This window comes from Acinonyx jubatus, chromosome D1 (genome assembly GCF_027475565.1).
Source record: "Acinonyx jubatus isolate Ajub_Pintada_27869175 chromosome D1, VMU_Ajub_asm_v1.0, whole genome shotgun sequence".
In the NCBI taxonomy this organism is placed as follows: Eukaryota; Metazoa; Chordata; class Mammalia; order Carnivora; family Felidae; genus Acinonyx; species Acinonyx jubatus.
In genome coordinates, this window is record NC_069390.1 from 48,066,744 (window position 1) to 48,086,313 (window position 19,570).

At 36.1% G+C, this 19,570-nt stretch overlaps 1 protein-coding gene and 1 pseudogene across 2 annotated transcripts in view; one reads left to right on the forward strand and one right to left on the reverse strand.

Annotated features, from left to right (window-relative positions):
• The window catches only part of SBF2 (SET binding factor 2), a 479,646-nt gene that overhangs the window by 274,974 nt on the left and 185,102 nt on the right, over nt 1-19,570 (forward strand). For both annotated transcript variants that reach the window (XM_027073170.2, XM_027073171.2), the window contains exons 12-14: nt 173-301; nt 3,630-3,728; nt 15,421-15,625. In XM_027073170.2, coding sequence (XP_026928971.1) covers nt 173-301; nt 3,630-3,728; nt 15,421-15,625 — 433 coding nt within the window. The remainder of the gene's footprint in view (nt 1-172; nt 302-3,629; nt 3,729-15,420; nt 15,626-19,570) is intronic.
• Nucleotides 5,953-7,091, reverse strand: LOC128311828 (mitochondrial calcium uniporter regulator 1-like; annotated as a pseudogene).

Genomic DNA, 19,570 nt, shown 5'->3' on the forward strand with positions numbered 1-19,570 from the left:
TTCCAATACATGTAGTATTTCTAATATCAAAAGCCCTTTTTGAGAGAATGTATCTTATAACACATTTATACATAAAGATACTTATTCAAGTGTTGATCTTTCTATTTTTGTTTTGACAATTCATCTATTACTAAGTGATAAGATAGTCATTTCAATTTTTCTTTCTTTACAGACAGCTTTCTTGGGGCAGCGTGGTTTGGTTGAGAATGATTTCCTCACTAAAGTGCTCAATGGAATGGCATTTGCAGGTTTTGTTTCAGAAAGAGGTCCACCCTATAGATCCTGTGATCTCTTTGATGAGGTATAGTTCTTATCAAATGAATGCATATTTACAGACAAAATTGGACCAGTAGTTAAAAGTGGACAAGTGTTTTAATCAAAATCCTAAATATATTATAAATTAAATACCAAATAATCCAAATGTTATTTATTATTATGCTTATTAAATCTTGGTATTTATAATGTGGACTGGAAAATTAGAAAAATATAGGATGTTACAGAAGTATAAACATCTTGAACACCTGAATTTAAATAGTTCATTAAAATACTTTTGAAAAAGTAACAGTGGTTATATAAATAGAACTCTTATTTTATAAGTTTGTGTATTTATTTTGAGAGAGAAAGAAAAAACACAAGCGGGGGAAGGGCAGATGGCTTGAGCCTAGATCAAGAGTCAGATGCTTAAATGACTGAGCCACCCCGGCACCACAAAAACTTATTTTTAAAGGCAATAATACAGTGATTCCTTTATAAGTTTCATAGAGATAAAAGTCTAAGTTTAATATATAGATATGTGATTTCAAACTACAGTTACATTTAGTCTATTAGTGTCATAGAACCATAGCTTGGCTTAATGGCATTCTTATTAATCAATAATCAACATTTGTCTGTCTCCTGTAGGAGATCTTAAATGTATGGAAGACAGATTTTGTCTCTGTCTTCAAGGAATTGGCCTTATAAAGGGAAAATTAAGACAAATGTGACTCAAAATAAGGATGCTATTTTGTGTTAGTTTATTTTAGTACATTTTCCATTTATCATTTAGCTACGTTTTTATAGCAGCTCATTCTGGTGGATAGAACAATGAATATTATTCCCATTTCATTTTCTAAAAGAACACTGTATTGGAACCAATAAATCTAGAGGTTCCTTGAAGTCTATAAAAGGAAAACACTTCTGGCACCCAAGATAGTGGAGAATAGTAATAGTGATTATATTTTGCCACAGGTCATTTTATTGTGTATAGAGAAGATAGGACTCAAGTTGTTAAAGATCCTCAGTTCAGAGAGTGATCTTTTATTTTCTGTAAAGATAGTTAAGTAATCACAGATAAGAATGAAAGAAGAGGCACATGTTATAGTTCTGAGTATGGAGACCTTCACCAAATACTTCAGTTAATAACACAAAGCATATGAAGACTTAGGAGAGATTGCCCTGTGGTGAGCAATTCTTTCTAATCAGTTACTAATCACTGATTCCCTAATACCAACATTTAATATGATGGATCATTGACTATCTAATACTAATGTATATCAGCTGTTAGATCCTGAATTAAGTAATCTATACATAATGTTTTATGGAGTTAAATTAGATGCTCTCTAAGATCCTTTCTAGACCCCATATTTTATTAATCTCTGAAGCATTTTGAATAGTTACATCAGTTTATATATTCCCTTTTTTTTTTTCTATCTAATTCTCTTAGTAACTCCTTCTGGCAGCATTATCACAGCTAGTAAGTCAGATTGATTACTTGCAGAAAACTTGCTTGCCACAGCCTCTCACTGTTTTTGTAAATCCTTCCCTTGCCTAGAGTATCCTCCCTCTACTTTTCAATCTAATCATGACCTCCCATTTCTCATACTCTGCTCTTATCTCACCACCTCCTCCAAACTTTCCTAGAATAAGTGACTTTGAGAGCCACTTAGTCTGCATTAAGCTTTATTTTAGGTCTCTAACTTTATATGGCAACTTACCTTTTATTATACACCTTTATATACATTGGAAATAATGGTAAGACAAGGACTGATTCCTACTGAATCTCCCCTGAGTGGTCATCCAGTTCTGTGTTCTGCCTACAGTTACAATTTTTAGTGTCTAATTGATGTTGTTACTTGAAAGCCAGTTGTTCTTCGTATATTTCAGTCAAAGGCCTAGAACGAATGAGATACCAGATCTAAGTAATTTCTCCTTACCCCTGTTTTTTTGTTGTTTGTTTGTTTGTTTGTTTTTAGAGAGAGCTGTGTAAGCAGAGGAAAGAGGCAGGGGGAGAGAGAAAAAGAGAGAGAGAGAGAGAGTGAGAGAGAGAGAGAGAGAGAGAGAGAGAGAGAGAGAGAGAGACTCTAAACAGGCTCCATGCTCAGCATGAAGCCCAACGTGGGACTTGAGCCCACAATCCTGGGATCATGACCAGAGCAGAAATCAAGAGTCGGACATTCAACTGACTGAGCCACCCAAGCATCCCCCTCCTTCCACCCTTCTTGGGCCATTTCATTTGCTTGAATGTGCTTTTAAAGGAAAATAGCATTTGCTCCTAGGAAAGGGATCCTTGTTTTCATTGAACCCAGGGTAGCCTACCATACCCAAGACTTAATGAGCCTTTGAGAGACGGCCTGCATTGTGTGTTGTCTGGTCCCCACACTCCAATCAAATAGGCCTGTTAGAAGGAAAGGAATGTTTGTCTTTGTTTGACAATCTTTCTGAATGTTGTCTGTTCCAGTGAATCTGTTAGTTTCTAGAGGGAAAAATCTTATACCCTTTTTAAAGAAATCATTCATCTATTTATCCTTCTTCCCATTTTTTTCCTTTTTGTACTCTTTCTCCACTCCCAAGTGGATATATTCACACAGTTCTCTTGGGGCGCCTGGGTGGCTCAGTCGGTTGAGCTTCTGACTTCGGCTCAGGTCATGATCTCATGGTCTGTGAGTTCGAGCCCCGCGTTGGGCTCTGTGCTGACAGCTTAGAGCCTGGAGCCTGCTTCAGATTCTGTGTCTCCCTCTCTCTAACCCTCTCCCATCCATGCTCTGTCTCCCTCTGTCTCAAAAATAAAATAAACATTAAAGAAAATTTTTTTAAAACACAGTTCTCCCAGTAAATTAGTTTCATGGGGAAATGGATTAGAGTTATATATTGTAAGAACTAGAAGGAGTCCACAGATCATTTTGTTTTTCCATCTGATTTTAGAGATGAAGAGACTGAAGCTCAGGGAGTTTTAGTGACTTGTTCCAAATCACTGTCAGCAGAGCTAGAACTAAAGTCTGAGTGACCTGACTTGAACATTTGGTTCATGTTTTGTAAGCTAGGGAAATGTTGGAGACTTCCTGACTGTCTGAAATTCTCTGAGAGCATTTTATGAATGAGGCCTGGAGAATGAGTGGGTCTCTCTCAGTTTCTTCCCCAAGAAGAAATAAGGCCCTGAATAATCAGGGAGAGACCACCAGACCATCCAAGGACTCAATCAACTCTGTAACTTTAGAATAGAGGTGAAATGCAGTAAAATGTAAAATATTTTGTTTTAATAGTAGCGTATGTTTTAGATGCTTTTTGGTTTGCAAATTGTATGAAATTATCATACTGTTTTCTAATTTAGCATTTTTGGAGTTGATGTTTTGCCATTTGATTCTTTTTCCAAGTTGGTAGCTTTTGAAGTAGAGCGAATTAAGGTTGAAGAAAATAACCCAGTGAAGATAATAAAGCATGTCAGAGAACTTGCCGAGCAACTGTTCAAAAATGTAAGTAAGTATATTTATTTAGACAGTCATTAATTTTAAAAGTATGTAATTATTTTGTTTAAAGAAACTACATCTTTCTAGTAATAATCTTTTTGCTCTGACTTAAAACCTTTAGGATTATAAGTTATAAGATATGTGCATCAAAACAGACCTCATTTTTCAAAGTGATTTTCCTGTTAACCAACTATATTATGAAAACACCTCAGTCACAGTTTCCCAATTTGTTATGTGCCCTCATTGGATTTTCATTTAGGTCCCTGTCTTCTTAAGAGCATATTGTGCATTTTTGGGGTGCCTGGGTGGCGCAGTCGGTTAAGCGTCCGACTTCAGCCAGGTCATGATCTCGCGGTCCGGGAGTTCGAGCCCCGCATCAGGCTCTGGGCTGATGGCTCAGGGCCTGGAGCTTGTTTCCGATTCTGTGTCTCCCTCTCTCTCTGCCCCTCCCCCGTTCATGCTGTGTCTCTCTCTGTCCCAAAAATAAATAAACATTGAAAAAAAATTAAAAAAAAAAAAGAGCATATTGTGCATTTTTAAGACATAAAGATTAAACTCATTGGAGACCAGAACTAGAATTAACCAATGTGCTCTGCTTAGTGTGGTCCAGTGATTGTCATCTGGATCAGGAAAATTGAGTTGTATTGTTTTGAGCAGACAGGGAGTGAAAAGCTGAAAGGAAGAAACCAAATTGTCAAGTGAGCACAGAAACTCAAGGGTGGAAATATTCCCTGTGTATAGAAGAAATGCAATAAATTCTAAAGAGTGGGATGTGATAAAGTGTGAAGTAATCGCCTGGATACCAAAACAAAAGAGATCCTAAGATGACAGTGTCATTACATGCATGCAGAAAAATGGATTTTGGCTAATGATTACTAGTCATTCTTCCTACCTGTGAAGCCTTGCAGAGTTGAATCCTTTTACTAAGAAAAGGAAAGTAAACGGGAAGTATGGTCTTCCAGGGGAGAGTTGAGGGAAGATAATATTTTTCAGGAAATACAGTGAAGAAGGATTTGTGATCGGTATCCTAGTATTGTTTAACTTAATTACTTGAATAGATGGGTGTTTTTGGACAGTGGGTCATTAGTCAGTGCTTTGTCACACCCATTTGAAATCTGAGACCCAACTGGATAAAAACAAGAATGCTAAATTGTGTTTCTTTGTTTCATGTTATTCAATTATTTATGAATTTTGTTTCTGAAGTTATTTTAAAATTTATCCCTTTGACTAATACCCTAAACTCCACACATAACTGTGTCCAGTATACTAAATCTATTTCTTGGTTAGTATGCTAAAATTAAAAAAAAAAAGAATTCTGTCAGAAGAAAAATGTGTGTTCTGTGTTGGTGTTCACCATTTATGATGGCTGTGTAGAACTAATATAGAGCATGACCACATGAGAAATTTCTATTGATTGACTGTAATAATAATAATAAATATTGAATGCTTAACACAATGTACCAGACATGGGATTAAGCACTTTACATACATCATCTCTAATCTTCATAACAACAATATTAAGATAGGTGTCATTATCCCTATTTTACTGAGGATCATTGGCTCAGGATCATATGGCTATTAAGTGATTGAATCCAGATTTTAAATTCAGAAACTTTCAATTATCGAATCCCTAAACCTATTTTCTTTCCCTCCATTAGACTGGCTTATCTCCAACTTGAAAAATAGTAATATTTTCAATGACTGACTTTATACTTTGTCATTTTAAAGCACTTTAACATACTTTCTCATTTGATCTTGGAAATGACCCTGTGAGATAAATAGGGCAGTTGTTGATATGTGGGAAACCAAAGGTAGAAAGTCTTTTTTCTTGGCTACTAGGAGTGATTTATTGATGGATTTCAAAAAATAGCAAAACATCAAATGGAAATCAGTGTTTGAGATTTTGGAACTGATCCCTTGAATAATTGAATGTTTATTTCTTAGATCTTTACAAGACTATTCCAGAACTGCAGAATTTTGTAGCCTGTAAGTGACCAGAGCTGGGGTTCTGACACAGGTTTGTCTCTATTACATGACTGAGTACACAGTGTGTATGTAAGGGAGTGTGCCAAGTCACTTTGATGCAAAAACAAAGTAATTTCCCTTCTTGCCATCCTAGAACTTAAATTTTATGATACATAGTTTGTACTAAGCTGACACAAGACTGAAAACTGCAATAAAATAAGTAATAATTATACATTCTTTTTTTTCTCTTTAAATAGACACTTTATTATATCCACAGGCAATAAAATCCCAGAGCTACTATTAGGTAAATCCAGACCCTGCTAAATATTTAATGTTACCAAGCTTCTGCGATGTCCAGCATGGTTTTGAGGCTGGTGACCTCAGTGTCTATCTTCCTACCTGTCTTGGTGACAGCTCTATCTTGCTGGGCATGCAGTGTCACCATCTCTGTCCTCATTTCCAGCAGCTTCCTTTCATTTCAGCGAACACATTTCTTACACTCTGCTCTTTTCTGGAACGAAGCCTAATTTGGTTATCTGTTCAGACTTCGATCACTTCATCCGTTACTTGGTTCTTTTAACCAATGTAGTTCAAGGTTTATTTTCTCATATTCTGCTCTGAGGGCTGAAAACTCACTGTTCTCCAAAATAATCATATCTTTTTTCACATTAGAAGTCTGGGACATTATATTGCTGAACAGTGATCTGCTGCATCTTGGTGACCATATCCTTGTAGACAATATCCATGTTGGCATCCATGTTCTTGACCAATGCAGAGATGGTGATTTCTGCTTGCTGGGTGATGAAACCATCTTTTTTTTTTTTTTTTTTTTTTTTGAGTAAACACATTGAGGCATGGGTGTCCAGTAGAGCGTCTTATTCCCGCAAGAGAGGAAATCTGTCCTTTTGTGCTCCAAATCTCTCCCAGTGCTCCAGCTGCAGGCTCCTGCCCACTGCCGCCCTGGGGGTAAGGCCCCAGCACCAGTACTCCCCATCCTGGAGCACTCCCAGTCTGCGAGGGACCAGTGCAGGGTGGGCACAAGCAGCTAATTTTTATACATTATTAAAGGTAAATGGAAAACACAGACAATGGCTGATGTGGTTTGGGTGGTGGGGTGCAGAGCCAAGGGCCAAGAAAGAATTTTTGAAACATCTTTGTTGCAAAAAGGTGTTTTTATTAAAGCACAAGAACAATAGGACCCATGGACAGAAAGAGCTGCACTGAGGTTATGACAGGTGACTGATTATATACTTTTAGGTTGGGAGGGGGTTAGGGATAGCACAAACCTCCAAGGAGTTTTGAAAACAAGGTTTCCAGGACCCTGTTGGGGGCTAGCTATTCTTAAGAAAATGTCATTTATTACTGTTTAGTAAAAACTTAGTCATGAGACCTTTCAGATGTGTATCAGTAGGCCTTATGCTTCGAGTATGTTTGTCAATATACATCTTGGTGGATAGAGATAAAGGAAGCTTCCAAAGGAATTTCTATATGTTTGAGATAGACTCACAGGATCCTGAGGGGTCAGGCTAAGATTGCCTTTTGCCCTTAGCAAAGTGTCAGCATGGAGGCAGCTGAGTTCCTAGAGGAAGGTCACTCTGCCTGTTTCAAGAACTTGTCAATGGGCTGTTAGTGGTAAGGAAATTTAATTGTTTTCTTTTTGCTTTTGTTTCCCCACATCAACACCTATCCTTTAAAAACAGTACTTTTAAAGTGATCATCATGAGGGACTTGTATGACTAGGTCAGAGATGGAAATCACCCTTCAAATGTACTCTGCATTTCTTGAGCCCTTATTGAGCTTTTCTCCCCCAATCTAATCCTATTCCATTTAATTTTATCCATTCCATTCTTTCAGTATGTATTTATTAAGCGTCTGCTAGCACCAGGCATTTTCTAGGTACACGATTCCCATAGATCCTTCGAAAGAGGATATATCTACGTGATGAGTGAGAATTTCAGAATATCTCCATGGATTGTCCTCAGACTTTCTGAGATTCTGTCTAGTTGTAAGATTCTAAACTCCACATGGTCCCAACATTCCTGAAGTAAATATGTTACAAAGTTAAAAGGCAGAGTATGATGGTAAAGTTACTTTCTTGGGTCATGCAGGAAGTTGAGGGGAGGGAGGAAGGATGGTCTCAATGCAAGGAAAATAATCCAGATGGTTCTATTTTTAACTAGTCAGTTTTTTTTTTTTTTATCACATTCTAAATTCTCTTTTGGTCAGCAAGAACCAACCATATAATTTGGCTGTTTCCTTATTATTGGGTTAGAATTGAGACCTGGTGATTCCACTTAGATGTTTGTAAATACTTTGTTGCAGTGAAGTCTGGTATGTGTGCCTACTCTCTCTGCTTCATTTCCCTTTGAAGTACCTCAAAAACGAACCGTAATTTCTGTTTCTTCTCACTACTCCCTTGTGTTGCTTTTTGGTGTGTGAGAATATGAGGAGACGTGAGTAGGATGGATTGTAACAGTGTTTGGGTGCTCTTTTAACTTTCTGGAGCTTCTTAAATAATTAAGGAAATAATTTGGTGACTTACGTAGAGGACAGGAATGGGAAGGAGACATGAAGGAGAAGGAAGGGAATAACTCCATTAGAGACAAATTGTTTAAGCATTGGCAAGGTTTATACCATGAAGATTATTGGCCATTCACTATACAGCTTTTCTTTCCATTCCCAATTGATAATACTGGATCTGGGTCTGCTCACTTTGGCTTTCAGAATCTTCCATGTCTATATGACAGCACATTTATCTACTTACTGGCTCTATCTCTGTGATTCTCATATATACTAATAAAGGACCACTGACTGTACACAAAATGAGAATGTTAAGATAGGCCAAGACAAGAAATTTAGAAAACCTCCATTCCAAGGCATCAAGGTATCAGTTGGATATGTATTTTACTGTTTTACATAGTGCAGTTTATCTAATTTGTTTTGCATCTGTAATGGTATATAAATATTTGCTAGACTGTGTAATTTGTTTGATAGTTTTCTTAAAAGTTAAAGGAAAAATGAGAAAACTTGGACCTTCTTATAGAATAATATGAGATTTCTATTTGTGCCTCATGGATGTTTCATTGCCTAGCATTGCAGTGACTAGGTATTAAAATCCTAATGGGAGAACAAAGTCCAAATACAGGAATATCCATTATAAATCACATAAAGTCTATACCCTTTACATTTCAACATAAAGTTAATTTCACTACCATCCAAATTAAACCTACACTGATGTTATTATCTCTTTGCCAACTGTGAATAAAAGGATTTTGTTGTTGTTATAGGAAGGATGTAAAATACTGTGATCATCTTTAGTCTTAAAAAGTCAAAACATAAACAGCTTACTTAGATTATTGTGATGAAATGAGATCCCCAAAGCATAAAAATCAGACTTCTCCCTTATCTTATCTGATCTATTTGTTCATTTTTAAGTCACATTTACTGTGAGATAATTTACATGTAGTAATATATACCTTTTTTAAAATGTACTCTAGGGGCGCCTGGGTGGCTCAGTTGGTTAAGCATCCAACTTCGGCTCAGGTCATGATCTCACAGTCCGTGAGTTCAAGCTCTGCATTGGGCTCTGTGCTGACAGCTCAGAGCCTGGAGCCTGCTTCAGATTCTGTGTCCCTCTCTCTCTGCCCCTCCCCTGCTCATGCTCTGTCTCAAAAATAAATATTAAAAAAAACATCAAAATGTACTGTAGATATTAACAAATGAATGAAGCTGTATAATCCATCACCACTACAATAAGGACAGAACATTTTTGACAACCCCCCTAAATTCCTTTCCTTGTTATAATCACTTCCTCGTACCACCTCAAACTCTTAATAACTGATCTGTTTTCTGTCTCTTTAGTTTTTGCCTTTTTTGTAATGTCAGTATGTAGCTTTTTGAATTTGGTTTCTTTCACTTAGCATACTGCATTTCAGATTCCTTTATGCTGCATAGATCAGTTGTTTATTCCTTTTCATTGTTGAGTAGTAGTCCATTGCATGGATGCCTCAAACTTCTGTTTATCTATTAACCAACTGAAGGGCAATTGTGGCAGTTATGAACAAAACCACTAGAACATTTGCACAGGTTTTGTGTGAACATAAATTTTCACTTCTCTTGGGTAAATATTTAGAAGTAGGATGCTGGGATATATGGTAACAAAATGTAAACTTTATAATAAACTGCCAGACTATTTTCCCAAAAGTCTATACCATTTTGCATTCCCACCAGACATATATGAGTTACATTTGTTCTGCATCTTTACCAACATTTGTATCCTCAGGTTTGTTTGTTTGTTTGGTCTTATTTTGTTTTTAGCCATTCTCATAAGTATGCGGTGGTATCTTATAGTTTTAATTTGCATGTCAGCAGGTGAGCGAAAGTATGGGTCTCTTACCTAGTTGATGCGTCCTCTCTTGGCACTTGTGAAAAGAGTACTTGTCCTAGAATATGAAACCTCCATCTAGAATTATGAATTAGAGCAGGGGTTCTCAGCAGGGGTAACCCCTCCCTTCCAGAAATTTGGCAACATCTGGAGACATTTCTGTTTGTCACAGCTGAGGAGGGTGTCCTAGTGGCATCTGGTAGGCAGATGCTAGGGATGCTTCTAAACATCTTACAATTTACAAATTTACAAGACACCCACTACTTCCCCATCCAAACAAAGAAATATCTAGCTCAAAATGTTAAAATTGCCATGGTACAGAAACCCTGGATTAGGGGAATCAGCATATTAGTTATTAAAGTCATACACCAAACTTATTTGTGTTAAGGATGCAGCTTTAATTCATCTGGGTGATCATTGAAAGTCCTGTGAGGATGGAAAGTTGAGAATGTTTCCTTTCATCAATATTGTATGCATAACTAGGCAACCCTAAAAAGTCCAGTTATATTTTGTCAGTGTTTAATGATTTAGTCCAGTGATAGTATTGATTTCAGCTGTGTTCGGAAGGTTTTGTGTAACTTGCTCTCCCACATGGCTCTATAATAATTGGTGCACATTAAATAATTATTAAATACCTAAATTAATATGGGAAACTTGGTAGCCACCAACAAGGTCACATCGATTTGTCATTCACTGCTGAGACCAATGTGTAGGAAGAAATTGTTTTCCCCAATGTTGCCTACTTTGTATTTCCAGTAGGGTTTGGGGCTTTTTGTTTTATTTTGCTTGCTTTGCTTTTATTCGAAGTGCATTCTCAGCCTTGTTTTCCATAAGCCCTAGGCATATTCTCATTTCGCTTGCCAAAAAAAAAAAAAAGAAAAATCCATGTTTCCAGACCAGATGGTATGTGTGTCATTTTTTCAAGTCTGAGAAAATCATTGTACCTCCCATTACTATCATACATTCTCAAAGCAGGATTACAGAGCCCATTTCTTGAAAACCATTATCTAATTTTAAAATTCCCTCTAAACAATAGTGCATTTTGCTGGCTTTTGTGGGCAGTTCATCTTGGCTGCCTTGAACAAAATTGTTACCATGTTCACCATAGTGTTTAGTGGCCTGAATTCTTGGTAATTAATTTATATTTGCATTTCTCTGCAATCAAAGATGAAAATTTGGCAGCTTCTTTCTTCTATTGAAAATAATGAATTTCCTTGTTTCCACAAGGATATTCAACAACAAAATTAGGCTGCGGTTTTTAATGAGCTCAGTAATCTTCAAGGGAACAGTCCAAATGCAGCTGAAGTTCCAAGTAAGAGCAGATGTTTCTAAGAATATGCAGAGTTCAGTGAGCCTTAAATTTCCTCTCATTTCTTCTGTCTTCTTGAAAGCCATTATGTGACCAAATTGGGTGTAAAGTAGCAAATGTATTTCTTTATATTTACCACAGTGCCCGTTAGAGGGCAGCAGTATACAGACACAGCATCCAGAAAAAACAAGCACTTTGATTCACAGGCATGAGCCTTTTTTGCATCTTCTGAACACAATTGAATATGTTATAATTTGTAACTTTATCCCATAATATGAATTTTATGTATAATGTCTATACAACTGCAGGATAGCCTCATCTTTGAGCTTTGTTTTAAAATGATTAAAAATGCTTTTTAATCTTAATTCTATAGATTTGGTTTATAATATTTCATATTGCTTATGAGAAGAATAACACTACTGGTGACTAATAGCAATATCTTTTCTTTAATAAGTTATTTCTGTTTTAACTCTTATTGACTATGATTTTTGTTGTTGTTGTTAAAATGTAAGTAGCTGGTGATATGATGGGATTCGTGGGAGAAAGACATGGTTTGAGTTTTAGAGGTATGGTGTCATGCTATAGAATATGCAGTGAATAAATATTTTTTACATGAATGTACTCTAAATTTTTAGAAAACAGCTTTCATATTTTCTGGGAAAGTGTGTATGTGTGTGCACACGTGAGTGCACACAGGCACTAAAAGTTTTCCTGTAACAACTCATTTTGTCCTCTCAAGAACCTTATGAAGTAGGTACTGTACCATTATCTAGATTACAGGTGAGGAAACTAAAACACAAGTGGTGAGTGAATTGACACCGTACCAGGTCACACTACCAATAAGTGGCTAAGCTGGAATTTAACCCAGAAGGTCTGGCATCACAGACCAGGCACTAAAAATACTTTGTTATACTACCTGTCTCATTGAATTGTCCAACCATTCCCTGTGAATCGTAGTGTCACCTGTCTCTATCACGTTTTTACACAGAGTCCTGTTTCTGGGCCTTTATTCCATTAGCCTTTTTAACCCTTCACTAATACCAGTTGCCATACTAGATTTATTATTATAGGCTTAGGTAAGTTTTGAGATCTTGGAACTTTGACTTCTCCACTTAATCTTCTTCAGAATTGCCTTGACTATTTTTGTATCTTTATTCTTCCATATAAGGTTTAGGATGAACTTATACATTGCAGGATTTTAAGTAGAAATAATATGTGTATCTTTATTTTTCTAAATGACCTTAAGTCATTTTCGGAACAAGATAAAAGAATATATAGTAAGAGAAAGATAAAATATAGTTAGGAAAGATAACTAAGAAGATGTATTTTTTAATTCTATTTTTCCATGTTTTAAAATTTGTTACAATGAATATTATTTACATCATGGAAAATATATTTTAAGTTTTTATTTTATTATAAATAAAATAAGTATAAATAGAAACAGAAGTAATGAAGACTGTACATAAATGATTCTGATTCTGACCTCAAAATCCACATGAATTACCTTTCCAGCCTGAAAAAAAAAATCTGCCAGTGAGTTTTAGAAAATTGATATTTGTAACTTTGAGAAGATATCTTAGACATTGTGACTAAAAAACAGAAAAACAAAAACAAGCATACTACTTTTGAAAAGGACAGTTGCAGAAACTATAGACCAGTGATGTTGGTGTTAATCCAAGCATAATTTTAGAACAATTTTTTCAGCATATAGTTTAGAAAGTGGTGATCATGAAGACTTGGCATAGGAATTTATTTATATATTTTCCCCTGCCTTTGCTAACAATGCAAAGGGAAAACACAAAGTGCAAAGTGCATATAAGGGTTACTTTGGCAAGAACAAATTTTATAACTAATTTCACCTTCTCAGGAACCTTGTAAGATGTCCCTCAGGCAAAGTTATTTTCCCAGCGTCACACATGAGTCGAACAAAAACTAGAACTCGGGCTTTTTTACACTTAAAAGAGTATTAATTATTATTGTGTTGCTGAGATATGCTACCTATGTCATCTGCCATGGCTGAACCTTTTCTTTATCTGGGTCTGGACCATATAACCATAAAGAATTGTGGGGAGTAGCTCTAGTAGATGATGACAGATATCCATTTTAACTGTCTGGAGAAAGTATAGGGTAGTATTGAGCTTAATCTACAACACAAATAACAGGTTCAAGAAGAAAAGGGAATTTTCTGGTTGCAAAGGATAATAAATGCTAGAATTGGTCTAAGAATGGCAGTAAAACATCTTTCCCTAGAGAACGTTATTAAAAGATGAATTCCATTCTACCTGTGGTGTTTGAAATATAATCCTCCTTAACTGGGTGGCTAGATAAAAATTTATGCCAGCCCTAAGGATCTATGAAAATATTAGCTGATATATTTACTTCAATTATTGCAGTCCTAGTATGCGTTCAACATTGTGTCCCACTTATTATGAAATAGTGGGAAGTAGTTTAGGGTGCCTGCTATGTGCCAGGCAGTTTCTAGATGCAACAGGTATACAGCAGAGGGCAAAGAATATTTTTCTGATTGGCTGAAATGTTGGCCCTCACGGAGCTTCATTTTAGTAAGAGAAGGGTAGACAATAAGCAAGTTAAATAAAATTTATAATATGTGAGAAGATGGTAAGTGCTAAAGAGGAAAATATAATAAGAGGGATAGGGAGTGTATTGGTATAACTTTAGATAAGGTGGGCAAGAAAGGTAGCATTTGAGCAAAGAAATGCAGGAAGGAATAAAGGATGCTGTTGAAATTGTAGGGGGATAGGCAGAAGTAACAGTTAAGTGCAAAGGCCTTGAGGCTGGAACAAGAAGGCCTGGATAGCTAGAGCAGAATGAAGGAAAACAGTAGCAGGACAGTCCTATAGGAAAGCCAGATCTTGTGGGGCCTTGTAAATTATTTTAGGAACTTTGGATTTTACTCTGAGTAAAATAAAGAGCTACTTGAATGAACAGAGTATTGAGGTGATAGTTTGACATACTTTTAACTAGATCACTCTGTCTGCAGTATTAAGAATAGAGGGAGGGAGGGAATGAGGATGGAAGCAGAGAGACCAGTCAGGAGACTGTTGTTCTGTGGTAATATAGAGATGTTGCCTTGAACCTTAGGGTTGTTGAAAAATGGTCAGATTAGGAACATATTTGAAAGGCAAAGTCCAAAAAGTTTGCAGAGGAATGGATGATTGAGTGTTGGAGAAAGGCATTACAGATAGCTAAGCATTTCACCTGAGAGGAAAAATAAATATGCCATTTACTGAAGTGGAGAAGACTATAGAAAGCAGATTTGGAGGAGGGGAAGAGTAATTGCGCCATTTGGACGTCTATTTAAGAAGTTATTTTTTTTTTAATTTTTTAAGTTTATTCACTCAGAGAGAGAGGGAGAGAGCACAAGCAGGGGAAGGGCGGAGAGAGAGGGAGAGAGAATCCCAAGCAGGCTCTGCACTGTCATTGCAAAGCCCCATATGGGGCTTGAACTCACGAACCATGAGATCATGACCTGAGCCGAAGGCAGATGCTTAACCGACTGAGCCACCCAGGTGACTCAAGAAGTTATTTTAAATCCAAATGGAAATACTCTGCGCAGGCAGTTGAATATACGTATATGGCGTTCAGGAGAAAGCTCAGTTGGAGGAAAGAATTTATGGATCATTGGTGTTTTTATGGTTGAAATATTGAGAATGGAAGTTGTCCCCAAGGAAATAAGTGTAGATAGAAAAGAGACCCAAAGTCTGAGCCCTGGTGTTTTTACATAGTTAAGAGATTAGGCAGATAAAAAAATAGACAAAGATATAGCAAGAAGACCTAGAAACCACATGGAGAAAGTATTCATAGAAAAGGAGTTTGAGTGATCAGCTATATTATCAGATGCTGCTGATAGATCCCCTAAGAAGATTCTGGTACTCTCTTTTATGGCATGTATCTGAATGTATATATAATCACTCATCTGTCTGACTTCAGTTTTTGTCCCTTTGAGCTCCCACTCTCTGCCTGGCAATCTTCCATTGGTATTTCAACTTCTGACTAATTTTACCTGTTTGATACTGCAGGAGAATCCTAACCCTCATATGGCATTCCAGAAAGTTCCACGCCCAACAGAAGGATCCCACTTGCGAGTTCATATTCTGCCTTTCCCAAAAATTAATGAAACTCGGGTACAGGAATTAATACAGGAAAATCTTGCTAAGAACCAGAATGCGCCTCCTGCTTCACGAGTGGAAAAGAAATGTGTTGTGCCAGCAGGTCCACCTGTTGGTATGTATCTGTCTCTTTGTTTGTTTTAAAAGTAAACCTTTTATCAAGATAGAAGACACAAAAATGAAAGTGTGCCACTTGACGAATTTTTACAAAGTAAACAAACTTGTATAACCAGAATTAGAGCATTGTTAACACCCAGAAACACTGTTCCATTCACTGTCTCTCACAAACAGTAACCATTAATGTAACTGCTATACTATAGAATCTTCTCTTTTTAAAAAACAGCTATATTGAGTTATATTTCACACACCATAAAACTCAGTAAGTGCACCATTCAGTGGTTTTTAGCATATCCACAGAGTTGTGCAACCATTTTCACTACATAATATCAGATTGTTTTCATTATGCCAAATAGAAATACCCATACCCATTAGTAGTCACTCCCCATTTTCCACCAAAACCATTCCTCTCTACCGTTAGGCAATAATCTTTATATCTTTATAGATTTACCTATTCTGGACATTTTATATAAATGGAATTATACAGTATATGATCTTTTGTAACTGACTTCATCTAGCATAATATTTTCAAGGTTCATCCATGTAGCATGTAACAGTACTTCATTGCTTTTTATACCTGAATAATATTCCATCGTATGGATATATACATATATGTATACATGTATGTGTGTATATGTATATGTATATCTATATGTATATGTAAGTATATATATTTATGTTTTGTTGTCCATTCACCAACAGGTGGGTTGTTGGGTTGTTTCTACTTTTGCCTACTTTTGACTACTTTTTGACTACTGTTTTCAGAATGCTGCTGTGAGCATTCATGTGTAAGTTTTTGTATGGATATATGTTTTCAGTTCTTTCAGGTATATCACTAGGTGTGGAATTTCTGGGTCATATGGTAAGTCTATGTTTAATAGTTTTAGAAACTGCCAGACTGTTTTCCAAAACAGCTGCACCATTTTACATTCCCATTAGCAATGTATGGGGCATTCTGATTTCTCTATATACACTGATGTTATAGAGCATCTTTTCATCTACTTATTTACCATTCTTTATATCTTCTTTGGAGAAATGTGTATTTAGATCCTTTGTCCATTTTTAAATGGGCTACTGGTCTCTTTATTATTGATTCATAAGAGTTCTGTATATATTTTGTATACAAGTCCCTTATCAGATATGTAATTTGCAAATATTTTTTCCCATTCTGTGGGTTGTCTTTCTTTACTGATTTTTATCTCTTCTTCTTCAGCTGTTGAGGGAAATGTGTTATAGTCTCCTAGGATAATAGTAGAATTTACCTATTTCTCATTTCAATTCTATCCATATTTTCCTTCATATATTTTGGAGATGATTTGTTGGATCCACATATATTTGATATATCATAGCAACCTGGTGATTGATCCCTTTATCATTATGAAATGTTCCTCTTTGTGTCTAGTAATACTTCTTGCCTTAAAGTATACTTTGATATTTATATAGCTATGCCAGCTTTCCTTTGCTTAGTGTTTGTATGGTTTATCTTTTTTTATCCTTTTATTTTCAAATTTTCTAGGGCTTTATGTTTAATATATGCCTCTTATAGGGGCACCTGGGTGGCTCAGTCAGTTGAGTGTCTGACTTCAGCTCAGGTCACTTCAGCTTGTGGGTTTGAGCTCCACGTTGGGTTCTGTGCTGGCAGCTCAGAGCCTGGAGCCTGCTTCAGATTTTGTGTCTCCCTCTCTCTCTCTGACCCTCCCCCTGCTCACCCTCTCTCTCTCTCTCTCAAAACAAATAAACATAAAAAAAATGTATACGTCTTGTAAACAGCATGTGGTGGGTTTTTTTTTTTTTTTTAGCCAGTCTATCTTAGTATATTACTTATATTACTTAATATACTATTTATCTTTATGTAAATATAATTACTGATATAGTAATGGCCTTAATGTAGTTTACTGGTTGTTTTTTTTCTGTTTAATCTTCCTGTTTTATGTTTCCCCTGCTTTCTTGCTTTCTTTTGGATTAATAAACTATTTTTCTTATTCCATAATTTATCTCTGTTAACTTTTTATTTATACATTTGCTTATTGATCTTTTAGAGGTTTACCTGCAGACCATGACACACATCTACTTTTGCCAGTTCAGCTTTCACCAGAAACTTTTGGTCAGCCTAGCCATATGCCAGATTCAAGCCTGGATTCTCAGTAGTCTTCTGTCTGTACCCAAAATTGGTAGATCGCCTAGGGAAAATTTGGATGTGTGTGTTAACTCACCTCTCCAACTTTTTTCTCCTTCTCTGGAATTTTAGGTCCTCTAGTCCTCGTGCTTCTGTAGCAATCTGTTACATTTAAATAGATCGTTTTGCATTTTATCTGACTTTTATAATTGTTCCTGTAGGAATTTTAGTTTGCTACAGACTGTTCTATCATACCTGGAAGTAAGTGTGGTTTTATTATCAATGAATAACCGTATAGTCATTGTATATTTACATAGTAAGCTTAATAATTACACATTGTTAACATTAATGTTATATTACATATATAGTAATATTAATGCTACTTTTATTATTTATTTATTTAGTAATGTTAATTTGCCATTATTTTCCTAAGAATACCTTTTACTCAAGTGTTGATTGAACTTTCACATAGAGAAGAAGAGGGAGAAGGTAGACACATTAGGGTGAATAATTACCTTTTGAAGGGATTAGTCAGGTTATTTTAATAATCATAAGCTAGTTGAGTTCTTTCTTTAATGTTTATTTACTTTTGAGAGAGAGGGAAAGAAAAAGCACAAGTGGGGTAGGGACAGAGAGAGAGGGAGACAGAGGATTGGAAGTGGGCTCCGAGCTCAGAGCGGAAAGCCTGATGCAGGGCTCTAACTCACACACTGTGAGACCATGACCTGAGCCAAAGTCAGACACTTTACTGACTGAGCCACCCAGGCACACCAAGTTCTTTCTTTAAATACCCACATGAAGTTTGATAAAGTTTAATTTGCTTTAATTGTAGCCTTAACTGTCTCAATATTATCCTCATTTGATCTCTTTACTCTCTTCATTTTTAATCCACATCAAATTCATTCTTTAGATGCATGTGGAGTATATCACTGTAATCAGTGAGAGAGGTACACATGACTCAGTATTTGGCCCTGCATGTAAAATCTGAATGAACGAACGAATGAATGAATGCAGGGGCCTCTGTCCAACTTTCTGGTTCATTTGAGTTGATAAGAGTCGGGATTTCCCTTGTACTAAAATTAAACAGTATGAAAGTTTCATTTTACATGATACTCATTTCATGAGTGTAAAATTGCTGTCACCTTAGGAGGCATTCACATTGTGAGAGGTTAATTAGTTTCGAGCTATTCCTCAGGGGAGCCAGAACTAGCATTGGTAAGTCAAAGCCTTACAAAGGAAACCCTGGGAATCAAGTGCCCACAAACCAGAGTTGTTATCAGACGTTAGAAAGCTAGTATTAGAACGCCACAACTGGGGGTTTGGCCAGTCTGAAGTATCAGTAACTCCAAGTGAAGAGCTTTCTTCTCTGAGTGAACTAAGTCATAGTCTCAAAGGAAAACAATAATTCCCACATGGTAACAGACTTATTATCAGAAAACGTGGGATGTTTTAATGGCTTGTCCTAAAGAAAATTTAAAATGTTGCTGAAGAGATTTTAGAATTAAAAGTTTATAAACACAGCTTAAAGATGTTGCTCAATAAAGTATGTGGTATTATTTGGAGACTCTAAGAAGTTTCCTACTTAACAATTTCTATTTCAGTCTATTCCACTGACCTACATGTGTGGGAAGCACCAGAGCACACACTTAAGAATGAGCATTTCATAGAAGAGTCATGTGTAATAATCTATTTAACCATCATGGTCATGAAGAATATCAGTGTCATATGATTAAAAATGAATTGAAAAAAAACTAGTAAAATTTGAGTTTTATTGTCTATTATATGGTGCCAATTGATTTCCTGATTCTGATAATACATTCTAGTTAG